This window comes from Eurypyga helias, unplaced genomic scaffold, assembly GCF_000690775.1.
Source record: "Eurypyga helias isolate BGI_N326 unplaced genomic scaffold, ASM69077v1 scaffold28739, whole genome shotgun sequence".
NCBI lineage: Eukaryota > Metazoa > Chordata > Aves > Eurypygiformes > Eurypygidae > Eurypyga > Eurypyga helias.
The window spans coordinates 13073-37676 of record NW_010273130.1 but is presented as its reverse complement, the minus strand read 5'-3'; the positions used below and the strand labels follow the sequence as shown (position 1 = coordinate 37676).

Genomic DNA, 24604 nt, shown 5'->3' with positions numbered 1-24604 from the left:
AACCATTCTGTGATTCTGTGAACTGGAGGGCCGTTGTGTTTTGGTGCCTGCCTCCTCTGATGTGCATTTTGAAAGAGACTTGGAAATGCCCAGGTACACAGAACAATTCTCCAGCTTTTACTCCAACGGCAGCTCAAGGATTACACCCCCTTGGTAAACGGGACACTTGCACTTGACGCTTTCTGTGAGCGCAGGGGCAACCATGAGAAGACCACACAGCTGTGCTTGCACACAGCCAAGCTCACCATACCCTGGGTCCCGCAGGAAGCAGGGCTGCATGAACAACCCGCTCCCGTCACCTGAGGGCTCCTCCTTCTACAGCCTACACGGGTAACATTCAGAGATGACAGGGACATACCTGTCACATACGTCAGAAAAAACACATTAGAAACGGCTGAAATGGGCTGCTGCTTTAACTTACTTCCCACCACCACTGCTGAGTGCTGCTGTTGGCCTTGTCAGCAGATCTGAGATCTGGGAAGATAACTTGGTCTTTGCGGCGGTCTGTTGCTGGACCCTAACTTCTGCAGCGTCTGCTAAATGCATCAGTGTCTTTCGCTCTGGGCTCTCTTCAAAATTTTTACAGCCAATGCATTTGCATATGGAAGAACACATGATTTTTGCCTGAAAGAAACAAACAGAACATGGAAACCTGTTGCGACCTTGAATCCCTTTATGAAAAACCACAACGAAAAGGAGATCTTGTTTTCATTTAAGAACTGCCCCCTAGAAGAAACCCCCACGTAGTACTTTTCTCTCTTAATTCTCGCCTCAAACTCAGGTGCCTTCCTGGAAGGTGTATCAAGTGCAAATCAGCAGTTTCCCACTAATCCCTTTCTTCACCAACCTACTGTTTCCGGTGCAATTTAGGTGGTTGAGCTACGAGAGGTCAGTCTGCCACTGTCTCTACATCCACAGAGCAGTTAGCTGACACAACTTTTACATTTGTCTTCCAGAGCCATGTTCTATCACAGAGTGTCTGTGGGATGCCACTTCAAGTCCTCCTATGCACTTGGTGCAGTAGATTTCTTCAGGTAATGCTGCTTTTCACTAAGGGACAAATCCAAGCCCAAGTTTAACGTTGCTGTGTGGTTTAAAATTAAACTTATACAACAGAAGAAATCAATTTTGCCATATACCTGCCTTTCCAGGTGCAGACTGCTACAAGAGGTAACAGTATAGCAACAGAAAGGAACAGAAAGAAAACATTATAGCAATACAAAGAAACAAAGCAAATCAGTGAGGTTCCAGCACTAAAGGGAAAAAGCCAGTATCTTTAAGATGAGATAATGCTTCCTACCTCATAACATTCGCAGTAGTTTTTGAGACATCCCGAGCGTTTACAGTTACATCCTTTGCTGTGTCTCCGATCTGATTCTCCTTCCTTTCCTTTCCCTATTTTGGGCTTGAAGGCTTCAGGGTTTCTGTCAAGGCAGGCCTGTCAGTGCAGACCCAAAGGGTCAGTCAGTACATGAGGGGAGCAGAATTTAGACGTGCAATAGAAGAACTTAAGCCTTGCACACGTGGGAGGGGATTGGGGCATTATACACACACTCTGCCCCAGGCCGTAGCTTTGGAAAACACCAGCTAAACGGCTTTCATCCTGGGGGCAGGGGAAGAAGCCTCTCACCTTTATTGCTTTTTGCCTATCATTTTCGTGGTCCAGGTTGTTGTAACAATTTGTACAGTTGCAGTTATTGCAGAATTCACCGTTTGCAAAACAGTCACAATACCTGAAACAGAAGATGCAGAAGGCATTCATAAACGTGACCATTACACTGGCGTTAGCACCGATGGCAGTAACAGCAGTTCCTAGTCCGGCGATATGCACATGCACCAATAATGAGGGCAAGGGTCACCCTGTGCTCAACTCCACAGAGACAAGTGGTATCAGCCTCACTGCAAGGCCTAAAGCCTCTAGTGCAGGTCCAGTTGCTGTCTAAAGACAGAAGTATAGCTCAAGGGTGTCCTTCTGAGCTGATGTTCACATAGCACAGGTTCACACAGCAGCAAGAGAAGCTAACAAGACTTTTTTCTAGGGCGACTCTTCCGTGCCTGACTCATATTGAGGCCCATCCTGCCATAGCCACCTCGTAGCCAGTTCAAGTCAGCCTTCAGGAGCTCTCATACAGCTGAAACCAAAGGCAAGTGACTGGAGTCTCACTCAACAGGCAAACTGACGAGCACAGCAAGGAGCCTTTTGCTATTAGTGTTGCCCATGAGCTGCTTGCAGCTGTGAACGGAGGCAGAGTTCACCAAAGCTGGGACGAAAGAAAAGCAATGACAAGTGGTACACCTCATCGGCCTCGAAGCGTAGGTAACCAGGGAAAAGTCCTGAAGGAGGATAAAGCTCTAGTTGTCAGAGACTTTTTAAAAGGGATGATTATGTGAATAAAAAGCTGCAAAACATTGAGGGGAAAAGCTAATCACATTGCCATGCCTCTTATGTACCTCTGCCCCCTCCCACCCAAACCAAGATCTCGCCATCCCTCAGACCTGATAGGTGGAAGCAACACGTTCATCCCCAGCCCAAACGTGGCTGTGGGCCATGACAATCTCTGGCACGTTTCAGTGCTTCCATTACCACCTCCAGCTATAGCTGATGGAAACTGCCAATCCTCTTCAGTTGCTTTTCAAATCCTGCTGGGAGCTATGTTCGTTTTTAGGAGCCTAAACCCCTTGTAAAACTGGCTTCCTGTGGCTTGCCCAGGGTAACACTGCAAGAACTAGGTTCGGGTTGCTCTGGCGTCCACTACAACCCTTCACCTGGTTGAACTGCATTTTGGTGATTTTAGCATCCTGAATGGATGGGAAGAAGCTTTACTAGGGAGAAAGCACTTTTGCCAGGGTGAATCAGGCATTTGGTCTGCACCAATTCCTAGCCACTAAAAGATATAGTTACAGTAATTTACAAGAAAAGTTTGTTTCCAAATAGCATTCTGAAGGTGTAAAGCATCACCAGTGATGCCCTTATTCTCCCAGAATTTCTAGAGCGCTCAGGCACCAAAGACTAAACTAAGAGGAAAACCATAAGCTTTTAACAGACTTTTGGCACTATGAAGTCAGTCCTGTATGTTGTCAAACATCTGAAAACACAGCTACACATCTTCTCATTTACCATGTCTTCTGTGCAACAGACAGTTTTGAGGCTAGGAAGCACAGGGCACACCTCGCCACATAGAGGTGGGTGCCTTACACAAAAATCAACCCCAGCTGAAAAGTTGAAACACACTTCCTAACTTGGGTTCAGGTACTGTTGCATCACTCTGTCTCGGAGTAGCACGCCACTGCTTTCCTCTTCATTGTCTAGGATTCTGAAAATCACAGATTGAGTTCAGTGTCTTCTCCTGTTGTTGTCCCAAAAATCAGTAAACTGCCTTGGATTCAGGTTAAAGAAACTTAGCATCTCCTCAGCTTAAAATGTTTTAATGTCAAATTCGCACGACGATACTCAATGGAATAGCAAAGTATCTCATGAGGATGAGCAAGACTCAGACCTATCAATGGAGAATCACTGGGGTACTCAGTCAGTTAAGAACAGATATACAGCCCAATTTTTCTGAAGTACTTGATACATCATGTTACTCTGACACGCTTCACCAAAGTATAGTAGGTGCCCAGTGGAGCTACCACGGGATGTCATTTCACTCATAGCAACTACAGTGCAACTACAGCTGCTGAGTGGAATTGGCTCCACCATGCAACAAGGCTGTGAAATTAGAAATGTATAAAATGTTAACGGTCCATATAGCTCCTAGGAGTTGCAAAATTACACAGGTACTGCAACATCTCCATCAGTTCCAACAACAACCTTAAATTAGCATCTAGACATTTCTGACATACTTAAAAACATGTGATATAGGCATAAATTTGTGATATCAAAAATAAGGCTTAAAAAAACCCCAAACCAAGCTGTACTTACAATTTCAAACACAGAGACTTAGTGCAATTGCAAGGCTTCCTGGGGCGGTTTGCAGATTCAGAAGGAATTATTCTGTTGGGGGGGAAAACGTGCATTTAAATAAACGCATATTGTTTTATCTGTTTCTTCCTATTTTAAAGTAAATAGCTCATAACTTTGAAAAAAATCTTTATATTCCCCTTGCATTAAGTTTTTGGCTCTGCATTTACATAACTATTATCTATAGTGCCTTTCTAGTGTCTTTCCATCCCTGAAAGAGATGGGTTATTTGCTGCAAATCCAGCTGCATGCCCTAAAGAAGAAATGAGGCTTAATGCTAGAGGAAACATCAAAACTGGAATCAGAGAAAACTTCCCCAGAACCCCTCTGGCATGCAGGGGGACTAGATCCAACCAGGGTTCACACATGACTGTGCCTTTCCTTTTGCCGGAATACAAAAAAACCCCACAACTTCTGGAATAAACAGGGAAGCAAGTCAAAACATGGTATTCAGTATATAGTTGAATTTTATATCAGACACAGTCTGTATCTGCTCTTAAAGCTCCATTTTGTGTCACTAATCGCTTTTGATGAGATTCGTTCCATCCCTATCCAGCAATTTCTACATCTAATGCCAGGGAGATTAAATCAAACCCATCCGTTTGAATGGCTGCATCTGGATTTGGATTAGTTTGCGTCAGTTGAGGCTGCAGCAACAAGAAGCACTTTGCTGTTTACAGTTTCCAGCAAACAATAACACAAAAGGGCTGTGCAGAACAGCTAAGCCTGCTGGACTGGCAAAGGGAAAATAATGTTCGCCATTATTTTCATCCTTAAAGGAAAAACAGAAGACTGAAAAAACCCCAAATCCTCTTATCGGGATCCATTTTGTGCTTGAGTTCCTTTTTTTTTTTTCTCTGTTCAGCTGGATTTCTGCATGTGCACCTAGCTCTGGTATCATCCAGCACCTCTTTCCAGCAGTGTCGAGAAATAGTTGAGGCCTGTAGCTCCCAGGCGCTGATGCAAAATGAAGAATGAGCAACAGAGGGCTTTCAGGTCAATTTCCTGCTACGCGAGTCAAATAAAACGGAAAGGAAAACACAGCTTGGATTAAGAGACTGGATCAACTGTCAGACAGATCCATGTCCTGTAGTCAGAGCTAATAACCACAACGCCATTTAACCAAACTCCAACACCTCAGCTCCCACCCTTCCTTACAATGGGACTGAAAGATGCTCATTCAGCAGCCTATACTGCAGGTTTTTGGTGTGATCCTTCCGCTCTTTTTTCCCCTGTGCAAAACACTCACCCGTTGAACGGCAGCCGTGCTTGGGACTGGATACTAGATGTCCCTGTAAAGCCAGTGTTGCTTGCTATAGATACATATGATGACTGTTGTAGCTAACAAAACAAAAAGGTTAATGCATAACAAACTATATGCAAGAGGATGTGTAACTAGTATTTTAATTAGCTTTCCAGATATTGTTATAAAAACATGTTTGTCAGCAGTTTTAGACATTTGTAGAACTTGGACCAGGCAGCAGCCTCCTGCCTCCATACGTACCATAAAAACGTTATTTTAGATGGTATTTTTGATCTCTATTACAGTGTCCACCGCTATACCGATAACCGAGACTACACACAAAGATGTTCAGACCACAGACAGTTGCACCTCCTAAAAACATGCTCATTTTTGCCCTTCTTTTCCTAAGCAACCCTGCTCCTAATAGAGCAGGATCACTTCCTGCACAAATTACTTTAGTAGCTTGATTAATACATGAGCCACTTAAATAAGTAAGCAAGCAAAACGATTTACATTCCAACTTCTCTGCATACCTGGACCCAGAGTTTGTTTGTCCCATTAAAAAACCAAAACCTTGTAACAAACTGCCAAACTACACTGTTTTGGGCTACCTTCTTTTGTATTTCCTATGCACAGCCAATTTCCCTGGCTGGGGCAGGTTCTGAAGACAGACTGGCACATAAGATGTGGACCCACTGGGACCAGGCCAAAGGGGACAGATTGTGTCTGGAATGAAAAACCTCTGAGGAAAGGTCCAACAAATGGTATTGATTAGTTTAAGGTATTATTTGTGTAAATGGCCTGGAAGGACATAGTAAGAGACTTCAGGGTCAAACTGCAGCTGTGACAAAACCAGAATCACAGAGCGGTCGGGGTTGGAAGGGACCTCTGGAGATCATCTAGTCCAACCCCCCTGCAAGGGAACCTGAAGTGACGTTGGTACCAGCAACACCATGAGCTGACCAAGTCCTTGTTTGCAGACTGGCTGATCAGCCTTCAGCAGAACATTTCATTGTGAATGTCGGTCAGATCTTCACAAACAGCAAAAAACCCAGTCTCTAGACTTGGGTTGGTGTGACCGCCCACTCACATGGTTAGCGTAACTAACACCATTATAAAATGCAAGCAGCCATTCTCTGGGACCGTGTGGGTCATGTATGCATTCTCTTTCCCCTCATTATCAGGCCCTGAAGGTCCTGTGAACCAAGTAGACAAGCCAAACAGGTTTCTTCTTCACCTCACTACTGGCCTCAAGATTTCTGGACACCAGGCCGATTACTCCCTTCCTTACTGGCTGTGAAGGTCTCAGGCAACCAGGTGATGACCCTGTCACAGAACGGGGAAGCCCAACAGCACAGACAGCTATCTATAAAATCAAGAGGTTAAGTCCTTAGCGAGGAACTTGGACAAAACTGCTGCTGGACAGTAAGATTCATGACCAGGGAGGCCACAACTGACATCTGCTTCCTCCAAGGACTGGGTGAGTGACTTACGCTTTCATATGAATTTTGAGTCTAGATTAGGATCGTTATATTGATAAGCAAACCATGTGGTAAGATCTGACCTGATTTGCAGAGGGTCTAGGTGATTAGAAATCAAGAAGTTAAGTTGTATTACAAATTCTGCATTACGCTACTTATAAAACTGTATTACACTGAATCTGCTTATAGAAATCCTGTGCTATTCTGATTATAAATTCTATACTGTGCTAATAAAAAAAAATCCTGTTAAGAAAATAAAGCTTTAATTGTAACTACAATTTACTACTGTCATCATTCTGCCACGGATTCCTAAAAGAAACTGTCCCCTTAGCATCAGGTGACAGCTGAGGCACAAGACCCTTTAAGAAGGCAGTACATTCTGCTACAGCACAATTTCCTTATTTATCTCTGCGTTAACGCCATACCTGCGTGACATACTGAGCTGGAAGGACTGCATACCCGACGTTTCCTGTGCCAGGTGCTGGTGCCAGTACAGTGCCTGGTGGGAGGTTGGTGAGGTTGGGCTGTATCTGCGGCAGTGGAGTAGCTGGCATAATAAGTCGTTGCTGGGGCTGACTAGTAGTAACTAGCTGGGAAGTTGGGTTGATTGGTTTGGGCACCACCTGGAAAGAAAAGAGGTCGTTAAGAAATCATTGGTTTATTGATTCAGAATGCACTGTTATTAATAGAAAATTTCATTACAGTGCTGAAACCAGACTGGGTTTTTTTTTCCTGTCCAAACAAAATAAGTCAGGAATATGCCTTTTACATTTAGCTCACCTGTTTTACAGTCTGTGCTGGCACTATGGGAACAGACATCCGCACTGGGGTCGCATTCACCACCACTGGTTTTGCTAGTATCAAAAAAACAACCTCACATTAACACACATTATTCACTCAGAATTCCACAGTTCAGTCCCCCAGACTGTCACATGGGCATAACGCAAAGCTACTGACTACTGTACCTATGGGCTGAGACCGACTCAACTCAGGACACACAACATCCATGTCTAAAGGACCCCTGTGTAAACATGGGTATTTGTCACAGAAGCATGTGTGCACGTTTCACAGAAACGGCTTAAAAACCAGCTTGGGTGCAGACCTCCCGTGGACACCAGATTTTCTTTGGAAAGAGGAAAATACAAAAAACACAGCTGGGTTTGGAATCTTCTGTTCCATCACAGCTCCGGAAAGCAGGGACAGAAACCAACAGAAGCATCTAGCACTTCTAAATCATTTTACGTGGAAGCATCTTTGTGTTGCGAGAGTTTTGACACTATGTTTGTGCGCTGTCCTGGTTTCACTCTTCATACAGAGGACCCAGGACTTGCCATGAGTCATCCACAAGGCCGGTAAACCAGGGAAAAGCAACCTAAGATGCTCCAAGGGTTCAGGCCCAACTACAGAGCAATTTGACACTGAGGAGCATTTCCACATACAAACCAGAGGTAACAGTAGAATATGAAATTTATAGGAGTCTGCCACAAAGCCAAGTACATCTGGCGGTAGCGATAGATCTCTATTATATGCTCATTTTATCCCTTACAGAACAAGCAAGAAAAACACCACGAGTAAAACTTACTTCAGACAAAACAGGAGCACCAGCACTTACCCTGCTGAAGAGGCTGCGTATTCGTACTGGGATTCTGACTAGCCGACTGGGTTGAACTATTGGCTGTTGTGGCAGTAACGAGTCTGACATAATGGAACTTGCTTCCAGGTACCTGAATCTGCTGAACATTGGGTGCAGTTGCCAAGGGAATAATTGTCTTAAATTGAGATGTACCCACTCCTCCTACAGTAATGGTCTGCACTGCTGATTTCACAGCCTGTGAAGCCAACACAGCACAGTTACTTGTGCAAAGGTAGAAAGAACATCAGCATGTTTATTCCTCAATTTGTTAGTAACTCTTTAATCATTCGTATCTTTGCGAAGCAAGTCAGTTATCCACATTTTTGCTTTCACAAGTAAAGCAGCTGTGAAGAGATTAAATGCCTCTCAACAGCTCAGAGCAAATTTGGTTCCATTTTCAACACTCGATACCAGAGTAAACTGGTATTTACATGAGTAGGATGACTCAGTCCACTTCCCCAGATACAGTGTCTACCAAAACCACTTCAGGTAACACTGCTCAGTTTGTATTCACAAATCAAGCAAACAAACTGACCTAGAAATACTCCTACGAATAAAAACACATGATAAGAACCACGCTGGACTGTGGCATGATTTATCTCCGAGCGTAACAATGCCTCCTCTTAAGGCAGTTTGTGACTAATACAGAAATCAGCGTGCAGCCCTTGGGAAGGAAATGGAACAGAATCCATAAACTGACATGAGAAAGAGGGCAAGCTGAGAAACAAAAGAAGCAAAACCAATGAAGAGTAGCAAAACAAATTTATGAAGAAAAAAAAAACAAAAAAGGGAAAGAAAGGGAGTTCAGCAGACCTGTGCTACCTCACAGCTGGAGTAATGGTACATCTGGAATTTGCAAGACTTCATCTTTGCAATTTCTCTCAAACTACAAACTGGTAACAAGCCTTTATTTTATTTATACACATTCATATGTCTACTGATTTGATAACGGCCTCTTCTCCAGCCTTGCTGACAACCTTAAATCTTGTTTTATTCCTCCTTTTTCTCCTTCCATCTATCTTCTTTTGGAGCTCAGCTTTTTATTCTTAGTCTCTTAGTAGCTAAACTAAGCATATCATTGTCCTCAGCAATGACTTACAGTGTTAAATTTGGCTGACAGTATGAGGTGACTTAATAGAACATTTTCCCAGCTCCCCAGCTTCCAGCAACTCGATGAATGAAATCTCACTTTGCACATATTTCACTGGAAATATAAGCTTGGTCTTCTTTTAAAAGAAGGCATTTGCTCCTTTTTTATTAATATACCGAAACCCCAGCCACCCCGAGCAATTCAAAATCAGCGCTATCTGCAAGTACAGTCACAGCCTAAGTGTTACCACAGGGAGACCAGCATGGGCAAAGTACCCTCTAGCACACAAATCAGTGGCTGCCATCCAAGGATAGCTGGAAAAACTGTAAAATTTAAGGGACAGTTCTAAGAGCATGTACTTGAGCCCACTGAAGACAGGTGAAACCCCTGTGTTGTGTCAGATCGTTCTGGATCAGAACTCAGTATGCAAACCATACAGCCATCTCTGTTTTGTCACTTGGGGTACTTGCATTAGTGTGACTTAATCTTTAACAACTGTTTCAAAAAGACAATTTTGCCAGTTTTACTCAGGAAAAAAAGAATTCAAGTCATGCTGGTGTCCACTTCCCCTATCAGCACTCCAATTATCACCTGTATTGGTAAGACAAGACCTCTGGTCTCATGCTGTACATGCAGCTGTGTCCACTCCCTGCTATATCCACTGTGGGTTATTTACACTCCTATGCATCCCTTCCTGTTTACCAAAACAGGAATACAGACATTAACATAGAAAAAGATACACCTAAGATTAAAAAGAGGAAAAATGTAAGAACTGTAGTCTGTAAGAAAGGCAAGTTTTGCCTTGTCATTAATTAATGCAAATCAATTTATCAAAGCTCTTGCGGAAAACCCTGATATTTTGCTAGAAATGAGACAGAGGATATCAATACTTTCTAATTCTGTAGGTCTCAGACCATGGTGTCTTGCTTATGCAGACCTCTACCACAAGAATATGAACTCCATTGCTGCAAACCTGTTGTGGAAGGTGTCCCTGCCCATGGCAGGGGGGTTGGAACTAGATGGTCTTTAAGGTCCCTTCCCACCCAAACCATTCTATGGTTCTATGAAACCTCAGAAACACCTGGAAAGCAGCCCTAGTCAGTGGCATAGAAACACTGGTAAGAGACAGAAGCACCCAAAGAACTCTATTTTGGGAGCCTTTCAGATGACTTGGGAGATTCAGTGTACAGAGATAAGAATGTGCACCAAGTGGGGCTTTCCAGGTTGGGAAGATGCTTTCTAACAGCATGCCCTTGTACGGGCTTGCAACGGTTTGCATCCCTTGACTGAAGAAGCACGTGCTCCTCAGAGCAATGCTTTTGCCAATTCTTGAGCAAACACCATCACAAGAACACCTTGGGACTGCCCACTGCCAATCTGGGGTTCAGCAGCCCCCGTTTCCTGCAAGCAATGAGACAGGGACACGCTAGAAGACAAAGGAAAGTCAGTTTGTACCTGGGTGGTTGTGTGGTTGACTATAGCCTTCCCAGGGGAGGAAGGCGCCGACTGCTGCACTGTGAGTATCTGCTGTCCTAATGCCACGTTCAGTGGGACGCCCACTGCCTTCTGGGGGGAGTTGGGAGGCTGGGAGGCCACCGACACCACTGTTAGCTGCTTGGCAAAACAAAGAAGCAGTTTAAAGTCTCTGTCCAGGATACAAGACCCTGCACGTACACATTCCCTTCCTCAGGAAAGTACAGTTCTCCACCAGTACAGAGCTCTTTCTGAGAACAAGGGTGCTGTATTTAATCACAGGTCTGATAATGCACAGCACATATACAACTTTGAAACTTCAAGGCATTGCTGGTTTCCAGTACCAAAAGGCCCCTGCAGAAAGCCAGTACCACTTTTGATGCCTTTTTTTTTTTTTTTTCCAAAGGAAACTAGCCCACTGAAGCCTGAGCTTTGTCAGGATGGATTTTCTGAATAACAGCTTTATAATCAGTAGCATGACTATTTTGTCATAAATGGAAATTTTAAAGGAGAGCTATAAAAAAAACACGAAACATCAGCTTATACTACTGATTCAGCCAAAGAACATCAGTATTTTCAAGTCTACTTTCAGATTCCCAGTGATACCCAGTCTTCTGACTGCACTTCTGCAGAGTGCACTGTTTGAACTACTCTATATAGCCACACCCCTCCCAAGGTTGTGTTTCTACTTTTTGTTCTAAACCTCCCTCTTTATGTTTTAAGAGAACTCCCAATTTTTGAAACCGCTGGCTTTTAGAAGATTGTTAGAATTACTTATCTACAGCAAATTCAAGATGTAACCCTAAGGTGTCTTTTCACCTCCACTCACTGTTAATTTTGATCCTAGGTTTGGAATTTTTTTCACTACTTCTTCATGGTGCTTCCCTTACTAAGAATTCTCAAACAGACGTCCTTCACTCCATTTGTATAACATTACGTAGCTTAAGTACAGCCAAACTAAGAATTCTTTACTCTTGTGCTGGTTTGTATACGTGATATTTAGTTTGCATGCACTATGCATCTTGTCCCCAACTCACCCTTTCTACATCCGTATTTCTCTTCTCAAGACAATTTTATCAAGTCTAACACACAAGTATCACCATGACGCTTGTCTGTAATGCAGCCTACAATGGATAAGTTACCTTTTCTACCTATTTCCCACCTGTGCCAATCTCCATCTCTATTTGGCAAGGACCATTGCAAATCTCATTTACTTCAGATGTGATTAGGGAAGATAATTACCCATGCAGCAGCAGGCAATGGTTAATAAATGCTGACCTACTGACATCAGTGAGGTCTCCTCTTAAACAGCCTGTTGACACTTGATGAAGGCATAAAAAAAACCCTGTTCGAGCACTTGGCTAAGAAAGACCAGCTGCTCTTGGAATGAATGCTTAGGGAATGTCAAGAAGTGGCAGGAATGGGAAACTAACGCAGCAATGCATATTTACTTAAAACAACAGTAAGGGAGCAAATTGCAAAAAATCTAGCTCAGGCCATTACCGCAGAGCGCCGCAATACGCAATGGAGATTTGGGAGCAGCTGGGTCACAGGAAGCTGGCAGCAAAGACAGAGAGCTCCATTCAGACCACTGTGCAGGAAGAATCGAAAGCTGCAGACAGAATCAGGTCCTCACCTTATTAGGGGATTTGAGTGGCGAGATAGCGATTTTATTCTGTGTCTGCGGTGTTGTTGTAGCCAAAGATGATCCAATGACCCCGCTCTCAGAGATCGTTATTGTCTTTGGTGGTGTTCCTGGAGCAGACTGCGAAAGAACCCTACCTATAAACAGTGAAGATACATCAGCTCAAGTTATCCCTGGTTACATTAACTTTTAAAGCAAAGTTTTCTCTGCATATCACACAATTGATCCCTACTTCTGAGAGTGTAGCACCTGGAAGGAAGGACATCAGCATTCGTTTAAGTTAGATTTAGCAACAAAGAAGAAAATATATTATTGCAAATAAAGACAGTTCACTCAGGCTTAAAAAAGATGAGGCGTACATTGAGCTTTCTGCAAAATTCAGCTGAAAACTCTTTAAAGCCAGGACAGCATCCTGAGGTGTGCGGTCCTCCGATTCACCTGCGCACAAACACCCAGCCAGCTGGCCGTTTCCTAGGAACTCCCTGGGCTGCTGCCAGCGTACAGAGAAACTGAGCATCTGGGGGAGGGCTTCCTTGTCAGACCTCAGAAATGGGCTGTGTTACAGCGATGAAGAAAAAGGTGTTTGACTTGTCTACACTCAACTCTAAGGGTTTTTTTTCCTTCTTCTCTGTGTCGGTGGTTGTTTTTTTCACTGCCTAACAGAATATAGGATGCTCCCATGAATACATGGGAGGTGGTGTAAATCTACAAGCTATCTGCATTCACAATGGCGAGAAACATCAAATCCAGCAGCTCCAAAACATGAAATCAGTCTTAGGAACACTGCGAAACCCCCCGAATGGAAAACAATGTTTAACTTCTACGTTTCTTTCCAAAGAGTGCTTGAGCACTGAGCTTTCCTCTGCCGCACTCTGGCTTGCTCCTGTCTGTCACCCCTTCTCGTGTAAATAAGAAACGAGCGCACACCACATAACCTTCCAGCAGCGTGACAATTAAGCCAACTGGAACTAACAAGAAAAAGCACCGTCCTCGTGGAAAGCTGCCTTCCTCTGAGGTCTGCGTGCTCTAAAAAACCTTCACTTTTGTGCCGCCCCAGTAACAGCGCAGGGAGTTGCCAGGAGCCGCTAAAGCCACATGCAACCGGTGGGAATTTTACCAGCTACACTGTTGGAGGCTTTGAGTTTGTTTTTTTCCTGGTGACAGCTCTTTCTTTCTCATTACATCCCCTCTGTGCCTCTTGGCATCAGCTTCCTAAACAGAATCTGACTGTTGATATTGACAAGTCTTTCAAATTTACAACTTCCACCTCAGTTTGCAGAAATTCCCAGGCAATTAAAAATATTTATCAGATTCATAAACACATGCATACAAACAAAATCAAAACACAAGTGTTACACCTTCCCCAAAACGATGCCAGTCTCAAAAGCTGGAAAGCTGTGCTAGCTGTTTGGAATGTCACGAGGAAAGGCAGATGTTTAAAGAGACTTCCCTCTCGGTAGGAAAGCGCCTTCACCCCCCAACAATGCTTCTCTCACAGGCTCAGGGACAGGTACTCTTGATTTTCCCACAGAGTGATTTAAAAGCTGGAATTTTTGTTTCTTCTGTAGCATATCTGCTCGTCAATATTATGTCAATCTTATGATTTGAACATTTCCCTGCATTCTGGAGGGAACAAGCTTTAAAACATGTTCGTCAGTATTGTTTTTGTGGTAGTTCCTTACTGTTTACTAATTTTCACATATTGCCAGGTGAAAATGTAATGTAGCTGCAAGTGGCCCATTTCAGGGTTTTTAATGGTTTTGGGTCAGTTTTTTGTTTCGTTGTTTTTTTCCTTTTAAACACACAAACAGCTTAATTCAAATATCCATAAACACAGCGAAGCAATCTTCTTATTCGAAGGTCTGTACCTTTAGTAGGGAATTGTTTGAGAAAGGGAGGAAAAACGGGGGAGTGTGATGGGGAATCCCCTCTTTCACCTGAAACACGAGTCAGGCTTCAGAGTGCAGACAGCCTGACAACTCAAGGAAAAGATTGTATTTCAGTCATGTGCCATTCACTTGTATCTATCGAAGTTCTGAATACAGCAGACAGTTGCATTCTTTTTAAAACCAGCTCAAGTCCCACTTCTGTAAAGGCTTAACAAATTCATTTAAATATGTGGAAAAGATTTTAGGCCTACTTGGGTTGGTCAATCTGGAAGCAGTTGAAGACATCCTTCAAAGCTCTGAAGACGACTCTGGCTTCCTACATTTGTCCTTTTGAGATAATTTACATGTCTCAGATGTTACTTGCATACATGCAATGATGCATTTAGCAAGGGACCGATCAGTCCCACTGCTGTAATAAACAAATGATTACACTGTGGGTTTTGTCTTTAATTTCCTTCATTTTCAAGGACAAACAGATTTGTTCTCCAAAGAGACAAACCATTTCTTATTTGCCTTAATTACTTTTAGACTCTCCTGCGATGCTTATTTTTGAAGTACGTGAGCAACTTAGCAGAAAGAACACAGTTTTATTCATTTTTTTCCCAGTCAAACATTTTTCCCGTTATTTGCATGTACTACGTTTAAGGCCAACTATAAGCAGATTAAAGTAATACAAAAGCACGTGTCTGCTTTTCCCCACGTGTATTTATATAAAGTACCTAAAAATATTTTGTTTATTGAGTAGCCTTTTTTAGTCTGTGAGGTATTTTTTTTCTCCTTCCCAAAATCCAAAAACCAAAAGCATCTTACAGTAAAAGCAAAACGTCAAACTCTACAGTCACAAAGACAATTCTAAATGAGGAAAGTGTAAAGGTATCAACAACCGCATTTATCTGCTTCCACCCACAAAATTCTCTGATTTTTTTTTAAAATCGCTTGAGGTACTTCAACAGAAACAACAGTGAAATCATCGAGACAGAAAAATTTCTACAATCGCTATCTCTTTGAACAGCCTTTAAAAAATGGTAAAGCAAAACAAGTCAACTAGTACAACCTGCAATGACTGGTGACACTTGAGTGGTCTGCCCTGTAACAGCTTTGCTATTGATTGGTTTTGCAAAGATCAGCTTGGTGATCACCGGACCAGAAGTTGGGGTTCGGGTCTTCTTCGCAATCTGAAAGATGGAGGAAAAGAGATCTAAAGTAACTTCAGCATTTTTGATCTACACTGTTGTGCTGTTAAGTCCATTAAAAAGTGAAATACTTGCTCAAACAAGAATAATTGCTTATCTTGCATTTCACCTCCATTTCTCACTACGGAGAGAACGAAGAGAAAACCAGCCACCAAAGCAGAACAGCCAAATCCCTTACACCTTTTTTGTAAGAGGTATCTCTGTGCAAACATACCTCATTTTCAAGATGCTGTAATTATTTCTTACATGCTGTTGCTATATATATATCAATCAGAAAATTAAATGCACAACTCGGTATTTGAAGGTTTTACCAAAGTTTTTCCAGCCAACCAGGACAAAACTTGCTCCTTGAGTGATTTAAATATGACAACTATGGCTCTGAAACATCTCTTGACCTCTTCTGACATAGCAGCACACTTTTCTCCAGCAAACAGCCTTCTGCAACAGTTCTCAAAGTATGTGGATCCCTGAAAGTTTTGGGTACTCACTACCCAAGAACGAATCAGTTGGCTACATCTAGGTACAAGGGAGTATTTTTTTCCTTCTGTGATCCAGTCTCCTGAAAAACAGCTGCACCAGGACACGTATGTGCAATGCAATGAGACAGATCACTTGAACTGGAAACCTTTCTAAGCAGGGTTTTATAGTCTTAGAAGTCTTAAACAAGACTTTCTCCCCTGTTCACCACTGACAGAAGTTAACTACCAGATGCATTTACCCCGATAGTGTCTATACACTAGCATGCAGCAGGTGAATAGTTCAATAAAGAGCCTCACTTCTTTCCAAGACTATTTTAACCTGCTGACTGCAGAGGCTGCCCACAGGGGTGGACTATCACTAAGATCTTTCCCGAGGCCAAGTAAAGCATTATTCAGGCCCTTACATTTACCTACCCCACAGCTCAGGCCCATACTACTCTCCTCCACCACACATGCCCAGCTACATCCCATGGGCACCGGCCACCAACTCCAGCAGTCGCAGAGAGGCACAACACTGGCAGCCATGTGGGGAGCCACCTCTCAAAGGCACAGAACCATCTTTGTTATGCTGGTAGCTAACTGGAAAAATCTCACTGACGTGCAAAGACAGAGATGACAGCTATTAAAATTTAACAGCCTGAGAAAGTTGTGTTTAAATGAAGCAACGGAGTAGACTGCATGTTACGGTTTCCTACACAAAACCCTATTTATAGAATTTGATGACTGGAAACACCTCCTTTGCAGAAGAGTAACACAAAAACATTCAAAGTATTCAGTAGCGCATAACAAATTCCCCATCCGCCCCGCAAAGAGCACGTGTGAAGCTGTTTCTGCTCCCAGCAGCAGACTCAGGGCTTTGCCAGGGAAGCTTCCCCTGTGCTGTGTGGCACGGGAGTCCTCCAGCCTCCCATGGAAAGCAAAAGTGTCCTCCACGTGCCTGAGTTGTACCCAGCCAAGGGAAGCCAGCAGTGAGCAGCTCTGACACCATGCTGCGTGCTGTGCCAGAAAACAGAGCTCATTTAAAGGAAGGCACGTGCTAGTTAGAAGTGTTGCTCAGAGGAAACCTCTGCCTCAGACCATTCACAGGGGAAGGCCATTTGCCAAAAGGTGCTGCACCCAGGCCACATTAGCTGCTTTATAGGTGGCATACAGTAGGTAAAGGCTTAAAAGGAAACAGAGAAGGAAAAAACCTCAGCTCTTTTTGGAGATACAGTATCTAAAACCTTGAAACCTAAGTTGTTTGAAGAAAGCCTCATTCACAGCCCAGTTTACAAATGTAACTCAAAACCATTTTAACATTTCAAGGATTCAGTTCACTTGGCACATACACAGTTGATAGATGAGCAGACATTTTATCAGTAAATTCTTTGGTAAATTTGCACACATTCTAATTTCTGATAAACTCCCCGCATTTCATCTGCTTGATTTGAGAATTCTCTTCTGCTAAAATTAATCTTACCCTGCCATAAAGTACTACTGTAACTCAACTGCTCTCGCTTTTACTCTCTGAAGCGAGGGCAAAGTCTGGCTCAGAACATGATCAGCATCCAGCAGGAACAGTCAGCTCTGGATAACAGCAGTCATTTTCCAGTAACACTCAATAAACATGCTTAAAATGACTTACACGAGGACATGTGAAATGCTAGCTACACATTAACATGAAGAATCTCAGAAAACAAGTTTAAAACTCCCCAAACAATACCTGGTCAACATAAGTAGCCTGCGGCCCTCAGGCAATATCCTCCTCAGATACATTCCTCTCTGCTTTTTGGGAGAACTATTTGTCCATAAAGGTGCTCTAAGAAATGAGTGAATCCCTCCAGGGCTTAGGAAACACAGCAAAACTCAAACATGGTTGGCTAGAGGTGAGGAACAGCTTTTGGCCCCCAAGTACAGGCAGCGTACTCCTGCTCTTACTTGCTGCCATGCAAGCCTTTCTGAGGTCTGTGCCACTGGGGCTGATAACCCCAGCCACCTGTGAGAGCCTTCTAGGCACCCATAGGAAACTTGCTACTCATTTCAGTAAAGACTGGAGAGGCCAGAGGAAATCATCAAGACAACAGGCTGCTCCTTTGATGCTTCAGAAAGGGCAAGTTCTTGGGAGCCAGCTGCCACAGCCTGTACTAAACACAAGAGTTATTCCTCTGCCTATGTAAGCTAAGCATGGTCTCTGAAAGTTACTGTGAATTAGGCTGCAAAAATACCTCCTGGGGCAACAAGCGCTTCCATAAGAAAATCCTCTTTAGAAGCGCACACACATTCTTTCCCCTACAGAAGTGAAGAGCTGTACCTGCAAGAATCTTTATTTAAAGGGTTCATTTGTATCTTCCTAAGCACTCTCCACTAAACAAGACGAATTAACAAGTTTCTATGTCTGGACTTTGTCTTCAGCTGTCAAACCATGTTCTATCCATACAGGAAAAAGCACATGCACACCTTGCATTGACTGCTGGATTGAATACTCAGAGTCAGCCACAATCAAGGAGCTAACATACCATAAATCCACTCCCTAGATGACTTCATGGGAGCTTGTCCATCTAGCCACACCCTATATAATTTATATTTGGCATAATATGAAAAAAAATCAGGGACTCTAGCAATAGCAGAACAGTGTACTTCAAAGAAGATGAAGAAACTGAGCTAGGAATGGGAGTTTGCTCTGAGGTTAGGGAGTGCATGAAGTCACTTTTCCATGACGAGAGGAAGCCACAATAGCTTAGCAGTTGTCTTGCCATGGTAGCAATGATGCTATGTCCATGCTGGAACACAGAGCCAGTTACCACATCAAGACAAGTTCAAGTTAGTCTAGCTTAGTTCCAGCAACGGCGATGGGTCTGGGCATCTGATTGAGAGCCACCTGCAAGGCCAAACTCCTGCTTAACGCACTTGGGCCCAAGTAGTACACCAGCAGCCACGTCATTGGTTTTAAGCCTGTACGCAGGCAGGAGCAACAGGCTGAAAGCAGAGGCACCTGCCCGGTAGGTTTGTCCACACATCCAGGGCAGTCAGTGGTTTCAACTAAATCAGGACAGGCTGCCAAGGGATGGTAATAAACCTCAGGATATAGATGAAGCCCAAGGTCCTGCCACATTTTACATCTCACATCCCCATACCTCTAAAATTGTAATCAGAGAGGGAGCCAGATTCCAAGGGATGTTTTGCTCAACTTAATTATGCCTTTTCTCAAGTGCAGAGATTTCAAATGTCACAATTAGATTACAGCAAGGCTACTTGAGTTTCTCTAATGACCTGCAAAGCCCCTACAACAGTGAGGATGTTAAGGAGAACTAAGAGAGCTCTTTGCCATCTAATCTTTTACCGATTCACTTTTCAGCACCAAGTCGAACTGCAGAGATGCCTCACATCTGAAATATCTCTTGCGGCTCTGTGAATCAGGTTAAGTTACCCAAGATCCTTGGGAGGGAGGGAGGCACTCACAGCTTCCTTTTCCCCTCACCGGAAGTTTAAGAGCCTTGTTCAGGGTGGTGGCTAAAGGCATGACTTCATTTTCTAAGCCAGGGACTCAAGGTATGGGTTAATTCCTGTCATTCATGACAGGGTAGACCATGAAGCTCTCACCTAGCCTCATATATCCCTCTGATACTTTAGTAATTTCCTACAGGGAAAAGTACTGTCTGGGAAGTGCTAATGTAACGATCTTTCCTGCCGTATCGAATACTCATAACCAACCGAACATTGCCTTTTTGCTTTTAATTTCTACTTCCTCCTCTCCTTACAGGAAAAAAGGAATGCCAGGTGTTAACAACCCAATCTGTTTTGCAAATGGAACAAAACAAAGTCACTCAAACTGCAATGAACTAGATTTACAAATGGATGCAAGTCCATTTGTAACAGCTCCTAAGGAACCTGTAGAATTCCTAGCAAACAGCCAGCAGAGGTCACCTACCACATCTCTGTATTTCAGTCAGTATTGGCACAAGTCACCTCATGCAAGCAAAAGCACATCACAGCTAAGTCATTCTCCTCAGTTTCCTCTAGCTGTCACTTGGCAGTGAGTAACTGAAGACAAGTAACTGGAACTGATCCACTCGTAAATGTTCCTATGCTGAGTCAAGAGCAGAGGCTTTTTTGAAAGCTGTAAGAACAACCGTATCACTAATGATCAAGGTACAAAAATAAGTCCCTTGAGAAAACTGAGACTTTTCCAACAGCCACTATTAAACATGCTGTCCACAGTTATGATGTAGCCACAAAAGTGGAGAAAGCAGAAATCAGTGCAGGGATCATCTGCAACTTTAAAACAAACCATCTTGTGAGTTGCTCCCATTTGCCTGCCATGAAACTCTAGCAGGGAACTTTCCATTCGGCCAACAGCATGCTTCAAAGTTCATTATTTTTCATGTGCAGCAAATTAGTTATTAGCATACTTAGGGTTTAATTCCTCATTTCGTTTAGACTGTAAAATACATATTTTTCTATCTTAATCTGCCTCAAATTCAACTTCTCCTTCACTTTCATGAGATCTTATTTCTGCCTCACCACCAACTTCCTTCACTTTCATGAGATCTTATTCCTGCCTCACCACCAACTCAAACAAAGTCATTCACATTTAGCTCTGCCACATACCAGATGAAAATCATACCCTTTGGGTCATAACACAAGTCTTCTCAACACATTTTCTGATCCCTGCAGATCCTCTGCCATTTCAAATACATCAAGATCCATGCCTGAGATCAGGAACGAGACCTTGAAGTGTCCAGCTTACAACAGCACCTAGCCTACCAGTATCCATTAACAAGCTTAACTAGATTTGAGGCAGACAAGACATACTGGTCTGTTCTACGGCAAATGCTGGAAGGCTTTTTCAGAGAGTTTATTTAAACAAATGACACCTAACAGGCAGAAGCTGCTCTTTCATAAAGGAGTAAAGCAGAGTACACTTTGAATAACGAACAACAGGCATATAGAGTTCACTCTTCCTGAAAGAATGCAGAATTTACTTTTATAAAATGAAAATAATGGGAAAATTATCTTCAATTTATTGATTTTTAGTATCTCACATTCTCTGCCGCAAATCCTAAGTTTCTTAGACAGTAGCTAGAGGTAAAGGGCATAAAATGGCAAACACATCCACAGATGAAAGCATGGGCTAAGAGCAGAAGTGTATTATTTAATACAAGGAACAAATGCAAAGGCTGAAAGCAATCGTGCGTCCATCAGCGACAGAAACGGACAACAGTTGCAGCAACAAAGTTGGTTTTAAGATGTTTCATCAGCATAACTCACTTTACCTGTACTGTTTTTAATTGCTGGGTCTGCAAAACAGAAGGCTGGGCCGCAGTGTTTATCAGCTGACTTCCTTGTGTCAAAGCTGAAACACCAACAACAGGTTTCACTTCTGACCGACCTCCAATAACAACTTTGATCTGCTGGCCTTGTACCTTGGAGTCCCCACCTTGGGCTTGGGACGTGGCCTTCTGTGCCTGCGGAAGTTGGCTGTGGGGTAATGCTAAAACAATAGGTTGGCCAGACTTGCCCAAAGTTGTTACAATTAGCTTTTGTCCATCTGGTTTAATACTCTGATTGCCTATTTTAATATCAGCAGTCTTGTTCAGAAGAATTTGATTGGCTGATATAGTGACAGGGGTCTGAGCACCAAGTTTATGGAGACCACTTGAAAAGGCAGGCTTTACTACTGCATTCACATCCGTTTTTGGGCTTGCGGTGTTCACTGCTGCGTCGCCCGAGTGATTGCTGGGGGCAGTAACCGATTCTGCGCTGGCTGTGGCCGTAGTTGAGTCACTAGTGGAACTTATGTTCACTATTTCTTCCAGTTCTGTTTCCATGGGAATAGAATCTCCCACAATAACTGCCTCTATGCTGTCGTCTTCCACCAGAGTTATACCGGTATCCATTATTTCCTCAGGGAGCAAGCTGTTGACTTCTGCTGAAACCACCTCCATTTTAGCAGTTGTGGCAGGGATGACTGGAGCAGGCACTGCAATAATATTTTAAAAAAATATTGACTTCAAGAAAACACACATTTTCAAAGCACATTAATAATATTACCAAAGAACAAAATATAGTAGCAGAATTTTTTTCAGACTGAATTTATTGTGCATGCACAGGAGGGATATTGTGAAAAAAATTATCAAACACCACATTAAGTTGAATTTACCCCCACTAAGAATTTAAATGAAACCTCTTCAACATCATCCACTGATGTCAAATCAAGACACTGACCTGCTGTGGATTATCAGTCCACTCCTGACACCACAGTACACAAAGTGTTTCACCCCCAAGACACAGGCACCTTGTTCAGACATTTAAGTGCACTGAAGTACAGAGCCTTAGTTCAACATCTTTAAAACCCCAACAGATGATAATGGCTTTTCTCATACATGTCAACGTTGATTAGCAGTTTATCTTGCCTCAAGAGACTGGTTATCCATACCAGATGCTAACAGGGGTTCATTTTCCCCAAATCCTCATTTTGGAAATCTCAGAAAAACAAACAGCTGTCTGGTGACGGGCTTTAACAACCCCACCTAGCCCAGGATCAAGCCAAAGCCCTGCCTTTCCAATACAAACAGATAATTCTGCTATGCTGGCTGTGAAAAAAGCAGCTCAATATTCACAAGAAAATATAATGCCCAAATTAATAATTCAAAATGCATTCTAAACACAAAACAAAGAACACCCCATCTGAAAGAAAACAGAATTTAAGCTGACCAGCAAGAGTGACCAATATATATAAACCACCCCTACAGGAGAATTCAAAGCCAGTCACTTCCCACTTGTGAAACCTTAAAGACATTATCACAGAATCACAGAATGGTTTGGGTTGGAAGGGACCTTAAAGTCCATCCAGTTCCAACCCCCTGCCATGGGCAGGGACACCTTCCACTAGACCAGGTTGCTCCAAGCCTCATCCAGCCTGGCCTTGAACACTCCCAGGGATGGGGCATCCACAGCTTCTCTGGGCACCCTGTGCCAGTGCCTCCCCACCCTCTCTGGGAAGAACTTCTTCCTGATATCCAATCTAAACCTCCCCACTTTCAATTTAAACCCGTTACCCCTTGTCCTGTCACTACAGGCCCTTGGAAAAAGCCCCCCCCAGCTTCCTTGTAGCCCCTTCAGGCACTGGAAGGTGCTATACGGTCTCCCCGGAGCCTTCTCTTCTCCCGGCTGAACACCCCAACTCTCCCAGCCTGTCCCCATGGCAGAGGGGCTCCAGCCCTCGGAGCATCTCCGTGGCCTCCTCTACTCACTCTAACAGGTTGATATCCTTCTGATGTTGAGGGCTCCACAGCTGGATGCAGCACTCCAGGTGGTCCCACTAAAACTGTATCACTGCCAGAGGCTGAAAAGGGATGAGCTGAAGGCATTTTCTGCACTTGCTAACCCCATCAACATGCCCAGGCACCGGATGGGCGAGCACACTGTGTGGGTACGCATACACACTCTTGTGTACTCAAATCAGCTCAAGAGGACAGGATCCTTGCAAATTGTTTCCTATTGGTAGGAAAAGCAGAGCTGAGTTATTCATACCACGCAACATTCATAATTAACAAACTGTGCCACTAAAACCACTGACCAAATGCCAAGGTGACACTGATTCCTCTGGAGTTACTGTGGTTCCATTCTGCACAGCAGCTAACACAAAACAGTGGTATTCTGCCCACAAGGTACAAGGATGGGAAAAAACCCCTACTATACCTAGTTTCCATGCCGAGCTCAGGAGGCTGTGCTGGAGCAGTCCATGGCCTTCCTGATCACGAAGGATGCCACCCTGATTCCCCTCACCTCCAGAGTACAAGCCATATAAAACTGCCGTGACACTCAAGAAGCCTGAGCTGTGAAAGAACTGTTCAGATGACCAACAGCTCACTTTTTGGCAGGCATTTAAAGATACAAAGTTATCTGATGTCACTGCCAGAAATACCTCCTTTGGAAAGCATTTCTCCCCAAGTAATGCCAGTACAGCTTGCTGTGATGCCAGCCCTGGTAACTAGTGCTAGACAAAACAGCTTACTCCTAATGACACATCAGTAATAGTAGCACGTTGCTGTCTTAAAGTCAAGTTGGTTAACTGCATACAAGGAAGACGAAGAGCAGACTGTTTCAGCGTACGTTAAGGCCACTAGCTCTCCCCCTGAGCTGTGTCACTTTACTGTCTCCTCATCAACCTCCACGGGCTTGTGTCTTAGATCTCACAACTTCAAAATATTTCAGTCAAAAAAAAAAACCCAACCCATCATCCTGTTCTACACTGACAAGCATAACGGGCTTGGATCTAAAAGTTAGAGTCCTAGGGCCAACCACAATCCAAATAATGATTGCCTCCATGTTTGAAAAAAGAGAATCATCCAACTCAGACAGTGGACAAACCGCCAGTTTCACCCGCTTATCGGATATGACTGAAATAGGGACATGAAATGCACCAGTGAAAATCTCATCCTAGCTATGCCAGAGGCTGCTTTCCAAGGCAGCTTCAACATCCCAGCAGTTTTTATTTCTAGGTATTTAGCTAGAATTTCTCAACAGTTCGGTTGT

General features: G+C 43.4%; 1 protein-coding gene across 2 annotated transcripts; it reads right to left on the bottom strand.

Moving 5' to 3' along the window:
• Positions 1 to 417: 417 nt before the first annotated feature.
• On the bottom strand, positions 418 to 22047 carry LIN54 (lin-54 DREAM MuvB core complex component). 2 transcript variants are annotated; one of them, XM_010159376.1, is made up of 12 exons: positions 21340 to 22041; positions 15470 to 15590; positions 12518 to 12663; positions 10864 to 11019; positions 8298 to 8514; positions 7466 to 7539; positions 7111 to 7308; positions 5211 to 5302; positions 3923 to 3994; positions 1631 to 1733; positions 1301 to 1438; positions 418 to 624 (listed from the first exon to the last, which is right to left on the bottom strand). In XM_010159376.1, the coding sequence occupies exons 1-12, from the start codon at positions 22009 to 22011 to the stop codon at positions 418 to 420; spliced, it is 2196 nt and encodes a 731-aa protein (XP_010157678.1). In that variant the 5' UTR covers positions 22012 to 22041. The 2 variants fall into 2 exon arrangements, with proteins under 2 accessions (XP_010157678.1, XP_010157680.1); XM_010159378.1 differs by lacking the exon at positions 10864 to 11019 and having other exon boundaries at positions 21340 to 22047.
• Positions 22048 to 24604: the final 2557 nt, after the last annotated feature.